Genomic DNA, 15683 nt, shown 5'->3' with positions numbered 1-15683 from the left:
CCTTCCTTCCTTCCTTCCTTCCTTCCTTCCTTCCTTCCTTCCTTCCTTCTTTCCTTCCTTTCTGACAGTGTCTCACTCCATTGCTAAGTCTGGAGTGCAGAGGCACAACTGTGGCTCACTGCAGCCTCAACTTCCCGGGCTCAGGTGTTTCTCCTGCCTCAGCTTCCCTGGTAGCTGAGACTACAGGTGCATGCCCCCATGCCCAGCTAATTTTTTGTATTTTTCAGTAGAGATAGGGTTTTGCCATGTTGTCCAGGCTGCCCTCTTACTCCTGGGCTCAAGAGATCCTCCCACCTCGGTCCCCCAAAGTGCTGGGATTACAGATGTGAGCTACAACACCCGGCCTAGAACTTTCACTTTTGACTCAGTAAAGCTCTGTATTGATTAAAATGTCTTACGATGAGGTTCTGTTTATTACTTGTGAAATTAAAAATTATTAAAATTTTATGTGTATTAGTAGGAGTGACCAAGTCAGTCAAGTCAGAAACATAGAACACTGGAGCCAAAGGAGAGAATCAGAAAGATTGAGACAGGAAGAGTCTGTGACTCTTGACTTTGTCCTGTCTGGGGTTGGGGCCAGAGACTTCCACCCTCACATTCTTTCCACAAAACCTTTGCAAGTTCTCACTGCACAGCAGCAGAAGTATCATATTGATTCAACAGGGCTTTACTGCTTTGGTTCATTAAATAATAGCTCTCACTTATTGAATGCCTAATAAGCGGCAGGAACTGGGTGAAGCACCTCAACCTGCCCAGTCATCCTGTGAGAGAGTTAATGTCGTTATACCCATTCTACAGATGACACAATGAAGACCCAGAGAGGTTAAGGGATTTGTTCAAAGTGATATTACTGGGAATAACTCGGGTCTTAGTCATTAGATAACATGTTGCTGAACCATCGAACCAGAATTGGAGCCTTGGGTACAAATCCCAGCTCTGCCACCAGCCAGTCATGTGACCTTTGGCAAGTCACTTCACTGCCCTAGATCTCAGTTTCCTCAAATGTAAAGTAGTGGAAGTAATCCTGACTCTGCCTGTCTTCCCTGGCTGTTGTGAGGACCAGATGGGAAAATAGGAATAACACTGGTGATAAAGTTCTGGGACCCATGAGGGCTGTTAACGATGTTTCCAGTATCAGCAAAGCCCCGAACAAAGTCCCCCACTCCACCCTCGGAAGTCGTTCTCAGCTGACTGGCAGGTCTCTGGTCCCACAGGAGAGCCATCTTGTGGGAGAGAGCCCCAGTAGGCCTGGCTGCAGAGAGGGGTCCAAGGGTTTGAAGGGCCACAGTTGAGTTTCTACCTGGCTCTTCCCACCCAAGGCCAAGTGTGACGACTCCACGCAAGACATCAAGGCGGACCAGGATTGGTAGGTGAGCTGGGCTGGAGATGGAGTGCACAGACCAGGCAGAGGCTGGGATGGGGAGATAGGCTCAGGGAGGCTGGGGGCATATACAACCATAGTAGAGATCCTGGGAATGTCAGGGTCCCGTGATCCAAGTCAACCATGCACAATCAGCCTGGGTGAGTGCAGACCAGTCACCCTGGCAGGCAGGGGCAGGGCTGTGCAGTCACAAGCAAGAGGCTGATGATCTTGGAAGAGAATTCCTCACAAGGAGGCAAAGCTGATGACAATAAGAGAAATGGGAATAATTTGTGAGGGAATTGCAGTCCATAGGAGGAAAGTGGTGGAGCCAGGAAGGAAACTCAGGTCTTTCTTAACTCCGAAGTTAATAGACCTAAATTCTGTGCTTCACGTATATCCTGCTCCTTTTCTATGGGAACAGTGCAGGGTGGTGAGAATATCATGAGAGAACTGCATGAGTGTGGGGGTCATAATGATGTGTAATGGCGTAATGACTGTGAAGAATCAAGCATGCAACAGAGGCTTAACAAATGGGAGCGCCCTTGCTCTCCTTCCTAAGAGGCTGAGGCCATGACACATCCATCTTCGAATCTCTCATTTAGCTAAGCACAGAGTGGATACTCAAAAGTGTTTATGAAGCTGGAGAACCTTGCTTCCAAAGTCCTCATTTTATAGATGGGAAAACTGAGGCACAGAGACCCAGCATCATAGGAAGGGAGTGGCAGAGCTGGTCCAGGAGGCTGGTGAGGCTCAATCCCTTGCAGGAGGCTGGCTCCAGGAACAGCCTCTGTTCTCATCCCTCACCAGCCATGGCCTTAAATGTGGGCCTGTCCTTCTCTGACCCTCAGTTTCTTCATTAGTTGCAGGGGCATAACCATTCCCTGGCAGGTTTGTGTGATGTGAGATGACGTATGAAAAATGCAGGTTGAACATTGGGGTGACTGGTTTTTTTGTCCTTCTCTTTCCTCAACCAGCACTATAACTGACTCATAGGTAATCCTGGCAGGGAGGGTCCTCCTAAGGAAATAGTCCCCTAAATTATGCTTTCAGTGACTGGAAGCACTAAAAACATCCATGCAATATGTAATTCAAACTAAAATCACTTAATCTAAACCACAAAGCAAATGTAAAGAAGCCCAACATTTTCTGATTTTTTACCATGATGCTACACATTAACGTTTTTTAAAAATATCAAATACTGACTTCTTTCTTCCTTTAAAAATAACTTTTTTAAAGATGGTGTCTTGCTCTGTTGGCCAGGTGGGTCTTAAATTCTTGGCCTCAAGCAATCCTCCTGCCTCGGCCTCCCAAAGTGCTAGGGTTATAGGAGTGAGCCACTGTGCCTTGCCCTGAATTCTTTCCAAAATTTATTTATTTATTTATTTACTTATTTATTTATTTATTTATACAGAGTCTTGCTCTGTCGCCCAGGCCAGAGTACAGTGGCACGATCTCAGCTCACTGAAACCTCTGCCTCTAGGTTCAAGCAATTCTCCTGCCTCAGCCTCCCAAGTAGCTGGGACTACAGGGAAGTGCCACTATGTCCAGCTAATTTTTTTGTATTTTAGTAGAGATGAGGTTTCACCGTGTTGCCCAGGCTGGTTGTGAACTCCTGAGCTCAGGCAATCTGCCCACCTTGGCCTCCCAAAGTGCTGGGATTACAGGCGTGAGTCACTGCACCTGACTTTTTTTTTTTTTTTTATGTTCCTATCTAGCTGGTGCCCTAAGCACATGCTCTGTTTTTCCATTGCATAGGTCTGCTCTGCCAAGACAGCAGTTTGAGGGGAAGGAAGTGCTTCTGGGCCTTTGGACTGAGAGGAGCACAAACACCTCAACTGGTTGGTCTGTCCTGTGGCCCCATGTAGGTGGGGCAGCCTGGGCTCATCCCCGACTTACCCCTGGCTCAAGGTGAGTTGATAATCTAGCCCTGTTGAGAGTCTAGTTCTAGTTCTATCACCCGCTTACTGTGTAACCTTGGGAAAGTCACAGCCCATTTCTGGGACTCCCTTTTCTGTCCCAATCTGTATAATAAAGAGGTTAGGTGAAATGCCAGCACTTTGGGAGGCCGAGGTGGGTGGATCACTTGAGGTCAGGACTTCAAGACCAGCCTGGCCAACATAGTCAAACCCCATCTCTACTAAAAATACAAAAATTAGCCAGGTACAGTGGCATGTGCCTGTAATCCTAGCTACTCGGGAGGTTGAGGCATGAGAATCGCTTGAACCCAGGAGGTGGAGGTTGCAGTGAGCCAAGATCGTACCACTGCACTCCAGCCTGTACGATAGAGCAAGACTCAGTCTCAAAAAAAAAAAAAAAAAAAGAGGTTACGTGAAAACTACTTAATCACTAATGACTCCTTCATTCCTATTTGATGATTTATCAGCAAAACAAGGCCAGTCGGGAAAGCCGCATTCTGGAGCACTAAGCTCCTGGGAAGGGGGTGCACTATTAAATAGAAATGATCTGAAAGTGCTTCTGGTGTGGCGAACACATAAATAGACAGTGACAACCCAGTGTAATCATAATTACAACAAACAGAAGCCCAGGAACTTCAAGAGCCCAGGAAAGAGGCTCCTGATATAGTTCAGCCAGGAACATAGAAGACCTCTTGGAGGAAGTAATTAATATTTGAGCTGAGTTTGGCAGAAGCACAAGGCAAGAGCAAGGAGTTGCCATTTGACTAGAATAAGGAGAAACAAGGCTTCAAGAAGACAGGCTTTGAATAGCAGGCTAAGGAAGCATCCTCTCATGAAAAATCCCACAAAGACTGGGTGGGAGCCAGGACACCAGCTTTAAGACCTACTTCTGCTATGAATTTGTTGGTTGACCTTGAAAAGACACTATTTCTGGACTTCAAACTCAGCATCTGTCTCTCCTGCTGTTTAATAGAAGTGAGGGAGGAGGTGGGAAGAGAGGCTCAGTCAGGCTTGACGGCTCTGAATTTCTACCCTTCAAACCCCAACTCAGCCTAACTCGGTGGCATTCAATCCATAATCGACTTCCCTGAGCTGTAACAATGCTCGGAATAATGTAGTTTGCATCTCTGGGTATTAGAAAAACCTGGTGATTTGCTTAGGCAGGTTGGTTCTGTTAACTGAGGGTTATCTCTTAAGCGGAGGTGCAGCAGTTTTGCTTTCCTGCTTGCGTAATGGGGGCCAATCCGTAGAATACTCTTTCAAGGGAGCATTCACAATGGAGTGGTCTGTCCCATGTGTCTTTTTGTTTATTTGTTTTGTTTAAAAGACAGGGTCTCCCTCTGTTGCCCAGGCTGGAGTGCAGTGGCATGACTATAGCTCACTGTAGTCTTGAACTCCCGAGCTCAAGTGATCCTGCTGCCTCAGCCTTCTGAGTAGTGAGACCACAGGCACAGCCACTGTACTTGGCTACTTTTTTAATTTTTTGTAGAGACAGGGTCTTGCTATGTTGCCCAGGCCGGCCTCGAACTCCTGGTCTCAAGCATTCTCCCACCTTGGCCTCCCAAAGCTTTGGGATTACAGCTGTGAACCCCTGTGCTCTGCCTCATGTGTCTTTTAGAAAGACATTTTACCAGCCTTCACTCTCTGACAGAGAACCAGGCCACCCCACACTTAGGAAACTAAAGAACAAACTCGGAAATTTACAGTTTGCTGCTGATAATATCAGCCAAAGATATGGAGAAGGAAAGAGAAAACATTTGCCCCAGTCTCTCCCCTCATGAAAACCTGAACTTCCAGATTCTCCAGGGAACCAACTATAGAAGAATGCTGCTCTGGGAGTTAGAACTTGGGTTCCAGTCCTATCTCTGTGGCTCGCTGGCCATGACAGTATAGGAAAGCCCTGGATCTTTTTGTCTTTTGCCCTTTCTATATTGAAAGAAAAAGCTGGCCAGGTGGTGGTTCACACCTGTAATCCCAGCACTTTGGGAGGCTGAGGCAGGCGGATCACTTGAGGTCAGGAGTTCGAGTCCAGCCCGGCCAACATGGTGAAACTCCGTCTCTACTAAAAGTACAAAAACTAGCCAGGCGTGATGGCACATGTCTGTAATCCCAGATACTCAGGAGGCTGAGGCACAAGAATTGCTTGAACCCAGGAGGGCGGAGGTTGCAGTGAGCCGAGCTTGCCCCACTGCACGCTAGCCTGGGCGGTAGAGCAAGACTCTGCCTCAAAAAAAAAAAAAAAAGAAAGAAAGAAAAGAAAAAAGGAAAAGCCAACTGGATATTTCCAGGTTTGGTACTTTTATGATTCAACGGCATGAGAGGTATTTTATTAGTGGTAAGAGAAATAGGGAAAATCAGAGAGAAGGTACTCTTAGATTCTTCAGGGTCAAGAGGCAATGATGTAAACATAAACGTGAACTTGCTCCTGGATTGTTTATTCAGAGAGACATCCCCAACATAGTAGAGCAGTCAATATTCTCCCTCAGTTAAAGATCTCCGGTTCTGTGGGCAGACAAAAGCACACATCTCTTCTTCCTTGACAGGGGGAGAACAACCTCTAGGATTGGCTCTTCTGCCTTTGGGCACTTGTCACAAGATGTTCTCTAGCAACAATGGCTCCCAAGACTCCCAAGTTTCCAGATTCCTGTACCATCTTATCTGGGGTTAGGGAAGACTACAGGATAGTGATAATGACATGGTTAATCAAGAACACCTGCTGAACAGCGTAGCTGATAGGAGAGAACAAAAGTCATGCTCTTACACATGGACATCCTCCAATCTCTGTTTCTGCTATTGGGTAGAACACATCTTTAACTTAGATTCCAATCTGGAAGCAAGTCCCCTCACAAAAGGCATCTTTTGCCCTTCCTTTTACTGTAATATGACAATAAACATGTATGTATGTATGTATGTATATATTTATTTATTTATTCTTGAGACAGAGTCTTGCTCTGTCACCAGACTGGAGTGCAGTGGCACGATATCGGCTCACTGCAACATTCACCTCCCAGGTTCAAGCGATTCTCCTGCCTCAGCCTCCTGAGTAGGTGGGATTACAGGCATGTGCCACCATGCCCAGCTAATTTTTGTATTTTTAGTACAGACGAGGTTTCGCCATGTTGGTCAGGCTGGTCTCAAACTCCTGATCTCATGATATGCCTGCCTTGGCCTCCCAAAGTGCTGGGATTACAGGCATGAGCCACCGTACCCAGCCTTATCTTTTTTTTTTTAATCTTATTTTTCATTTTTAAATTTTTTTTGTAGAGACAGAGTTTTGCCATGTTGCCTAGGCTGGTCTCGAACTCCTGTGATCTGCCTGCCTCAGCCTCCCAAAGTATTAGGATTACAGGTGTGAACCACCATGCCCAGCCTAACAAAAGCCGTTTAGAGGAACATCAAAAACAGAAAAATGTAACCAATGGTGACAGAAGTCACAACAATAGCTACATTGTGGGTAGGGGAATTTATTGGATCTGGTGCAAGGGAGCTTTCTGGGTTGCTAGAAATGTGCTATATCTTTAGCTGTATCTCTAATATAGATTTGTATTTATATCTATAGTTATCTATATATTATTCATCCCAAATAGTTTTGGGCTTTATTACACCTGAGTACCTTAAACAAATGAACAAACAAAAATAGCTGAATACGTTGTCTTACCTCTTGGTTATATGTCTTGATGTGAAATTGCTGAGTCACAAGTTTAAGAAGCTGTTGCCACACTGTTATCCAAAGTGGTTGTATTAGTTACCATCAATGTATGAGGGTACCAGTTACTCCATATCTCACCAACACTTGCGGTCCTTTTAAGTTTAGCCATTTTAGTGAGTATGTACTATTAACATCCTGTATTTTAATTTATGTTTCTAGAAGGCTAATTTTTTTGTATGCTTATTGGCCATTTGGACATGCTCTTTTGTAAAGTGCCCACTTATTCAAGTCTTCCGCCCATTTGTCTATTAGGTCATCTATCTTTTTCTTACTGGTTGTCGAGGTTTTTATATATACTGGATACATGGCCTTCGATAAATGTATTGAAAATAGGAAAATATCTTCTAGTGTGGTTCCTGCCTTTTCTTATTCTCTTTGTATTGTATTTATTATTGTCTTTTTTGAGCGAAGTAAAATTTACCTCTACTGATCTATTTTCCAGGTCTCTAATCCTATCTTCTGTTGTGTCCAGTTTGCTATTTTACCTATTCAGTGAGTTCTTAATTTCAAATATTGGATATTTCAGTTCTAGAATGTTTGCTTGATTCTTTTTAAAATAGATTCCAATTTTCTATTGAAATTGTCCACTTTAAAATCCATTTTGTCAACATTTCCTCTATTTTCTTTAATATATAAACATAGTTATACTAGAGTCCTTGTTTGCTAACTCAGGTAATGGGATCATCTGTATGTCAACTTTTATTGTATATTTCCCCTCTTGATTGTTGGTCACATTTTCCTGCCTTTTGCAATAATTCATGTTGTGCACCAAACATTATTTATATTAGATTCATAGAGGCCCCAGATGATGTCTCTCATCAGACAGATTCCTCCCTTTTCTTTGTTAGGCAGGTAGAGTAAGGTAGGCTGGCTACCTAAAGCCAATTAAGGCTTGAGTTAGGTTAGGGCTGAGTTTCAGTTCTAGTAAAATTTAGTCCAACTTTGGCTTGTTCTTGTTCTTAAGTTATGACCCTCCTGAGTTTTGAACTTATAGCCTGGTTGATCCTTGTCTCCTCAGCCCTGAAGGAGTATGGGAGATTTGCATCTATCCTTTGGTGGTTTTGAGCTTAATTCGTTAGCTGCGTTCCCCATCCCTCCTTTCCCCCTGCCCACTACATACACACATAGCTTCAAATCTTTGTAAAATGTTTTGAGAGGAAATACCAGTGTGTGTGTGAGGAAATCCCTCTTCCTCTATTCTCTTAAGCATCATGGGAATCATGGAAGATTTTGTTTTGTCTTTTAGAGGCCCTCAGCCCAGCTTTCTAGCCTCCCTTGCATAGCCAGAATTCAGATGTCCCATAGGGAAAACTTGTTATGCATTTAGAGTGCCTCAAATTTCCAATATGTTTTGCTAATCCTTTTTTAACTATCACAAGTCTTACTGGTTTCTCTTTCTATCATATATGACTCTCTGCCTGGTCCAAGTCTCAGCCACACTATGGTCCCCAAATCAAATACTTCCGGAGAACAAAAGAGCTGGTGATTATTAGTTAACTTTGGAGGGTCCCCACCCATTGGAGTTTGACTTCATCACATCCTTATGGCACCCATATTCCTCAATTTGTTTAAAAATGTGATTTGTGTAATTTATCCAGGTTTCCGTAGTTGTTGCAGTGAAAGTGTTGGGCTATCATGGTCTATTATATCCAATGCAGGAGCAGAAGTCCAGACACCTAGCTTAAATGGAGTCAGAAAGAACCACTACTCAAGGCATACAAGAAAGAAACTTAATAAGAGTGTGAGCAGCTGCATATTACACACAGCCTTGGAGAAAGGAGCCCCTCAATGGAACATGGTGGAACTTTGAGTGAGTGCAAAAGTAGAGACATGAGCTTAAGGACTTGATTTATGAGATCTGACATCAACCTAAACCACACAGCATGGAACCTTAGATGAAGATCAGAAGAAGCCTTTCCAAAGCACTTTCACAATTATAATTCAACAATCAACTGTTTAGATTTGATTTTCCCAGTAAAATATAAACTCTGGGAAGACAAGAACTTTGCCTGCCTCCTTCGCTTTGATCACTTCATCACCTAAACAAAGCGTACAGACTTCTATTTGGTAGGTTATTAATTAATTAATAATCAATATTTGACAAACTTTGGGTTCACATGGTAAAAGTCAATACCATAGCCCCTCATCAGTCCTCTACAGTTGGTTGTAAATAATTGTGCTTATATTACTGACAGAGTAAACATTATAGAATTATCACTCCAGAATCCTTTGTTTCTATGGTTTCCAGATGTTTCCAGTGTCTAGATGTTCCAGCTGCCCATCTCTGAGAAATCCAGCTCTGTCTCACCATGGATACCACAGCCTGTAGTGAATCAGTGGATGGCTCACCCATCTTCTATCCGGTGGGCATCCCCTCTCTGCCAGAGACCTTCTTCCTCCCTGTGTTTTTAATTTTCCTCCTCTTCTACCTTCTCATCCTGATGGGTAATGCCCTGGTTCTGGTGGCCGTGGTGGCAGAGCCTCCACAAGCCCTGTACTTCTTTCTGATCAATCTCTCCACCTTGGACATCCTTTTCACCACAACAACTGTCCCCAGGATGCTGTCTCTATTCTTGCTTGGGGACCGCTCCCTCAGCTTTTCTTCCTGCTTACTGCAGATGTACCTCTTCCAAAGTTTTACATGTTCAGAAGCCTTCATCCTGGTGGTCATGGCCTATGACCGCTATGTGGCTATCTGTCACCCACTGCACTACCCTGTCCTCATGAACCCACAGACCAGTGCTACCTTGGCAGCCAGTGCCTGGCTTACTGCCCTCCTCCTGCCCATCCCAGCAGTAGTAAGGACCTCCCAGATGACATACAACAGGATTGCCTACATCTACCACTGCTTCTGTGATCATCTGGCTGTGGTCCAGGCCTCCTGCTCTGACACCACCCTCCAGACCCACATGGGCTTCTGCATCGCCATGGTGGCGTCCTTCCTCCCCCTTCTCCTGGTGCTTCTCTCCTATGCCCACATCCTGGCCTCGGTGCTTCGTATCAGTTCCCAAGAAGGACGGGCAAAAGCCTTCTCCACCTGCAGCTCCCACCTCCTGGTGGTGGGCACCTACTACTCATCTATTGCCATAGCCTACGTGGCTTACGGGGTTGACCTGTCCCTTGACTTCCACGTCATGGGCAATGTGATATATGCCATTCTCACACCAATTCTCAACCTTCTCATTTACACTCTGAGAAACAGGGATGTAAAGGCAGCCATCACCAAAATCACATCTCAAGACCTAAGCTGTGACAGGAGCATTTGACCTTTAAATGCAGCTAATTCTGCTTCCAGGACACCAAATAACAGTGCTTAGCACAGAGTAAGGACTCAATACATAATAATGAAATAATGTTAATTTTTATAGGAATCTTTAGTTGTTGTATAAAATTTTGCTGTTTAGTAATTCAAGAAACCTTTACTAAAATAAAAAATCTTCATGGCAAAAAATTCTTATAAGCAAAGTCAAAAAAACCAATAAAAAACATATCACAGGGAAATGCAAATATTCGTATTATACAAAGAATGTAGAAGACTAAAATAAACATTTCAATAAAAACATGGGCAAATATATGCGTAGACAAATCATCAAAAAAATGCAGTGGCCTTTAAATAATGAGTCTTCACTTTATAAAAAGAATACGAATTTAAATTGTGCTGAAATGCTATTTTTCACTTAGTCAGATTAGCAAAAATCCAATATTTTGACAATGTGCATGTAGAAAAACAGAACTTTTATAACTTGCTTGTGAGGATACAAATTGGTATAACACTACCACAATACCTACCAAAAGTACATATGCGTTTACCCTTTGACTCAGCAGTATCACTTCTAGGGATCTATCCCCCGAGGAGTCACTGTCAATCATTCATTAGGTTACGTATTTATCACTACAGGGAACTTATTGAATATACTGTGAAAATGCATGATGCAGTAATAAAAAGGAAATGAGGAAGCTCTCTACTGATATGGTATCATCTCTAGGATATGTGTTAAATGAAAAAAAGCAAGCTGCAGAAAAGTGTTTTTGTAAGAAAGGAGATAGTTTGCTTAAAATTTCAGGAAAAAACTAGGGGGAAAATGCAAACTCATAAAGATGGTTATCTATAAGGAGAGGGAGGGAACAGGAAAGGACGGAACCAGAATGGAAACAAGACTAGATATATGTAATTATTTTTACACAGTTCAAATACATCAGAAAGAAAAACCCCACAATTCCCTCAATTTAAAATAAACAGAAGCACTTGACCCTGGCTGTCTCTCAAGTTAGTGGCATGACCACACAGAAAATTACTATAAGTGACTTTTAAACAATGTTTTGAGTGTAAATCCTAAAACGGGTATACTAAAAGGACAAGAAAAATCACATCTTAAACTGCATTGAGGAGTTTTTGTTTGTTTGTTGTTTGTTTTGAGAAGAGGCCTTGCTCTGTCACCCAGGCTGGAGTGCAGTGGTGCTATCTCAGCTCATTGCAGCCTTGACTGCTAGGGCTCAAGTGATCCTCCCATCTCACCTCCCTGAGTAGCTGGGGCCACAAGCACATGCACCACTACTCCTAGCTAGAGGAGTTTTAAAAACATGCATATTACAGTTTTACCTCTTTAATATATATTAGATGTAAATTACATATTTCTATAACCAAAACCATTTTTATCATTTTATTTTACCATGCATGGTTTTATATTTACAGAGAGTTCCAAAGATATGAGAATTCCCATATATCCTTCACCCAACTTCCTCTGTGTCAACATCTTACATAACCACGATACACTTATCAAAAGTAAGAAGTTAACATTAGTAAAATACATACTATTAATTATACTAGCGACTTTATTCAAATTTCTCCTGTTTTTCCAGTAATGTCTTCTTTCCATTCCAGGATCCAATCCAGAATGCTACGTTGCATTTTATTATATCTTCTTGGTTACCTGACCTTTTATTGGTCTTTCCTTGTCTTTCGTGACCTTGACACTTTTGAAGAGTCAATAGTAAATTTGGCTAAGTGAAAGAATCCAATCTAAAAAGGCTGCATACTGTATGATTCTAACTGGAATTCTGGAAAAGGCAAAACTATGAAGACAGTAAAAAGCTCGGGGGCTGCCAGGGACTAGGAGAAGGGAGGGATTAATAGGCAGAACACAGAGGACTTTTAGGACAGTGAAACTATTCTGTATGATACTACAGTGGTGGATACATGTTATATATTTGTCAAGACTCATAGAATGTACTACACCAAGAGTATACTATGGGCTTTGGGTCATAATGCTGCATCAGTGTAGGCTTGAATGTAACAAATGTAACCACTCTGGTGGGGGATGTCATTCTAACAGTTATGTAGTGGTATCTTATTGTGGTTGTAATTCAATTTAATTACATTTCCCTATAACTAATTGTGTTGACCATCTTTCATGTGTTCATTTTCTATCCATATATCTTTTTTGGTGAAGTGTGTTCAGATCCTTTGCCTGCTTTTTAATCCAGGTTGTTTGTTTTCATAACATTGAATTTCAAGTGTTCTTTATATATTCTAGGTATAAATTTGTTATTAGATATTTGATATACAAGTAGTTTCCCCAGTCAATGACTAGTCTTTGAATTCTCTTACAGTGTCTTTTGCAGAGCAAAGGTTTTCAATTTTGATAAAGTCTAACTTATCATTTTTCCTTTATGGATTATGATGTTTTATAACATACCTAAATACTCATCACCAAAGCAAAGGTCATGCAGATTTTGCCCTATAGAAAACAAAGTTTCTAGAAGTTTTCCATTTTTAATTTCATTCTATGAACAATTTTGAGTTAATTCTTGGATAAGGTGTGAGGTTTAGGTTGAGATTTTTTTTTTTTTGCGTATGAACATCCAATAATTCCAGCACCATTTGTTATAAACCGTTCTTTATCTATCAAATTGCGTTTACACTTTTGTCAAATATCAGTTGATTATATTTGTGTGTATCTATTTGTGGGCTCTCTATTCTGTTCCACTGATATATATGTCTATCCTTTACCAATACCACATGGTCTTGAATACTGTAGCTTTATAGTTAGTGTTGAAATTCCGTAATGTGACTCCTCTGACTTTGTTAATTTTTTTTATAATTGTTTGGTTATTCTAGTTCCTTTCCTTTCTAATATAAATTTTAGAACCAACTTACTGGGATTTAGGGAGGGGAGGGACTATGTTAAATCTATAGATTAAATTTGGGACAACTGACATTTTAACAATGTTGAGTCTTCCAATCCATGAATATATCTCTCCATTTACTTAGCTCTTTAATTTTATTCATTACAAACTGCATTCCTGGGATGAACCCCATTTGGTTGTGACATATTTTTCCCTTTATATATTACTAGATTTGACTTGTGAATATTTTGTTTAGGATTTTTGCATCAAAATTTATGAGAGATACCAGGGTGTAGTTTTCTTGTAATTTCTTTGTCTGGTTTGGTATTAGATAAATGCTGTCCTCATAAAATGAGTTAGGAAGCTTTCCTGTCTATTCCACATTCTCAGACACATTGTATAGAATTGGTGCTATTTCTTCCTTAAATATTTGGTAGAATTTGCCTGTAAAATTTCCAGGGCCTGCAATTTTCTTACAGGAAGTTTTAAACTACAAAATTAACTATTTAATAGATACAGAAAATTTTCCATTATCTATTTCTTCTTGAATGAACTTTATAATTTCTGCCTTTTAAGAGATTCGTCCATTTTGTCCAAATTTAGAATTTATAAACAGAGTTGTTTGTACTGTTCCCTTATTATCCTTTTAATGTCTGTGATGTCTACTCTTTCATTCCTAATATTGGCAATTTGTGTTTTCTGTTATTTTTTCTTGGTTAGTTTAGCTTTAAGTTTACCAATTTATTGATTTTTCAAAGAATCAGCATTTAGTTTGTTTCTTCTAATTGTTTTCCTGTTTTCGATTTTATTGATTCTTCCTCTAATATTTATATTTTTTTCCTCTACATATTTTGGGTTTAATTTGATCGTTTCTTGACGTGGGAGATTAGATCATTGATATGAGACTTTTCTTTTTCTTTCTCTTTTTTTTTTTTTTTTTTTTGAGACGGGGTCTCGCTCGGTCGCCCAGGCTGGAGCGCAGTGGCGCGATCTCGGCTCACTGCAAGCTTCCCCTCCCAGGTTCACATCATTCTCCTGCCTCAGCCTCCCAAGTAGCTGGGACTACGGGCGCCAGCCGCCGCGCCCGGTTAATTTGTTGCATTTTTAGTAGAGAGGGGGTTTCACCGTGTTAGCCAGGATGGTCTTGGTCTCCTGACCTCGTGATCTACCCGCCTCGGCCTTCCAAAGTGCTGGGATTACAGGCGTGAGCCACCGCGCCCGGCCAAGACTTTTATTTTTCAGTGTAAGCGTTGAAGTCTGTACATTTCCCAATAGCACCCACATTAGCAACTTCACACGAATTTTGATATGTTGCATTTTTATTTTCATTTCATTCTAAATGTATTTTAAATTTCCCTTAAAACATCCTAATTGGCCCATGGTTATTTCAAAGTGTTTTTATTTAATTTCAAAATATTTGGAAGATTTTCCCAATCACTTTCTGTTACTATTCTCTAGTTTAATCCCCTTATCGTTCAAGAATATGCTTTGTATGATTACTATTCTTTAAAAAGCTTTTCTATTCTTTTAAATTTTTTGTTTAATGGCCTAAAATATGATCTATCTTGGTGAATGTTCTGTGCACTCTCGGAAGTGTATTCTGCTATTATGTGGAGTGTTCTATAAATGTCCATTAGGTCTAATTGTTTGATATTGCTCTTTAGGCCTTCTATATCTTAACTGATTTTCTATCTGCTTGATCAATTCCTGAAAGGGAAATATTAAATTTTCTAACAATAATTATGGATTTGTCCATTTCTCCCTTCAATTTCACCAGTTTGTAAGAAAATTTCCACTTTTTAGATTCAGGGGGTACACATGCAGGTTTGTGACATAGGTAAATTTCATGATGCTGAGGTTTGGGATATGAATGATCCTGTCACCCAGATAGTGAGCATAGTACCCAACAGTTAGTTTTCCAAATCTCGCTACCCTCCCTCCACCCTCTATTAGTTCCCAGTGTCTATTGTTGCCATCTTCATGGTCATGAGTACCCAATGTTTAGCTCCCACTTATAAGTGAGAACATGCAGTACATGGTTTTCTGGTCCTGTGTTAATTAGCTTAGGATAATGGGCTCCAGCTGCATCCACGTTACTGCAAAAGACATGATTTCATTCTTTTTTATGGCTATGTAGCATTTCATGGTGTATATAGACCAATTTTCTTCTTCTTCTTTTTTTTTTTTTTACTTTTTGAGACAGAGTTTTGCCTTGTTGCCCAGGCTGGAGTGCAATGGCATGATCTCAGCTCACTACAATCTCCACCTCCCAGGTTCAAGCGATTCTCCTGCCTCAGCCTCCCAAGTAGCTGGGATTACAGGAATGTGCCACCATGCCTAGCTAATTTTGTATTTTTAGTAAAGATGGGGTTTCTCCATGTTGGTCAGGCTGGTCTCGAACTCCCAACCTCAGGTGATCCACCTGCCTCGGCCTCCCAAAGTGCTGGGATTACAGGCGTGAGCCACTGTGCCCAGCCATATTTGGACCAATTTTCTTTATTCAGTCCACCGCTGATGGGCATCTAGATTGAATCCATGTCTTTGCTATTGTGAATAGCAATGAACATAT

General features: G+C 41.4%; 1 protein-coding gene across 1 annotated transcript; it reads left to right on the top strand.

Moving 5' to 3' along the window:
- The first annotated feature begins 1303 nt into the window (after positions 1 to 1303).
- Positions 1304 to 10312, top strand: LOC111540711 (olfactory receptor 2AT4). The gene is made up of 2 exons (XM_023209153.2): positions 1304 to 1370; positions 8647 to 10312. Exon 2 carries the CDS (start codon positions 9298 to 9300, stop codon positions 10252 to 10254), a length of 957 nt encoding a protein of 318 aa, XP_023064921.1. The 5' UTR covers positions 1304 to 1370; positions 8647 to 9297; the 3' UTR covers positions 10255 to 10312.
- Positions 10313 to 15683: the final 5371 nt, after the last annotated feature.

The sequence above is a fragment of the Piliocolobus tephrosceles genome, chromosome 13, assembly GCF_002776525.5.
Source record: "Piliocolobus tephrosceles isolate RC106 chromosome 13, ASM277652v3, whole genome shotgun sequence".
NCBI classification, from domain to species: domain Eukaryota; kingdom Metazoa; phylum Chordata; class Mammalia; order Primates; family Cercopithecidae; genus Piliocolobus; species Piliocolobus tephrosceles.
The sequence above is the reverse complement of the archived record's forward strand: the minus strand, read 5'-3'. Positions and strand labels throughout refer to the sequence as shown.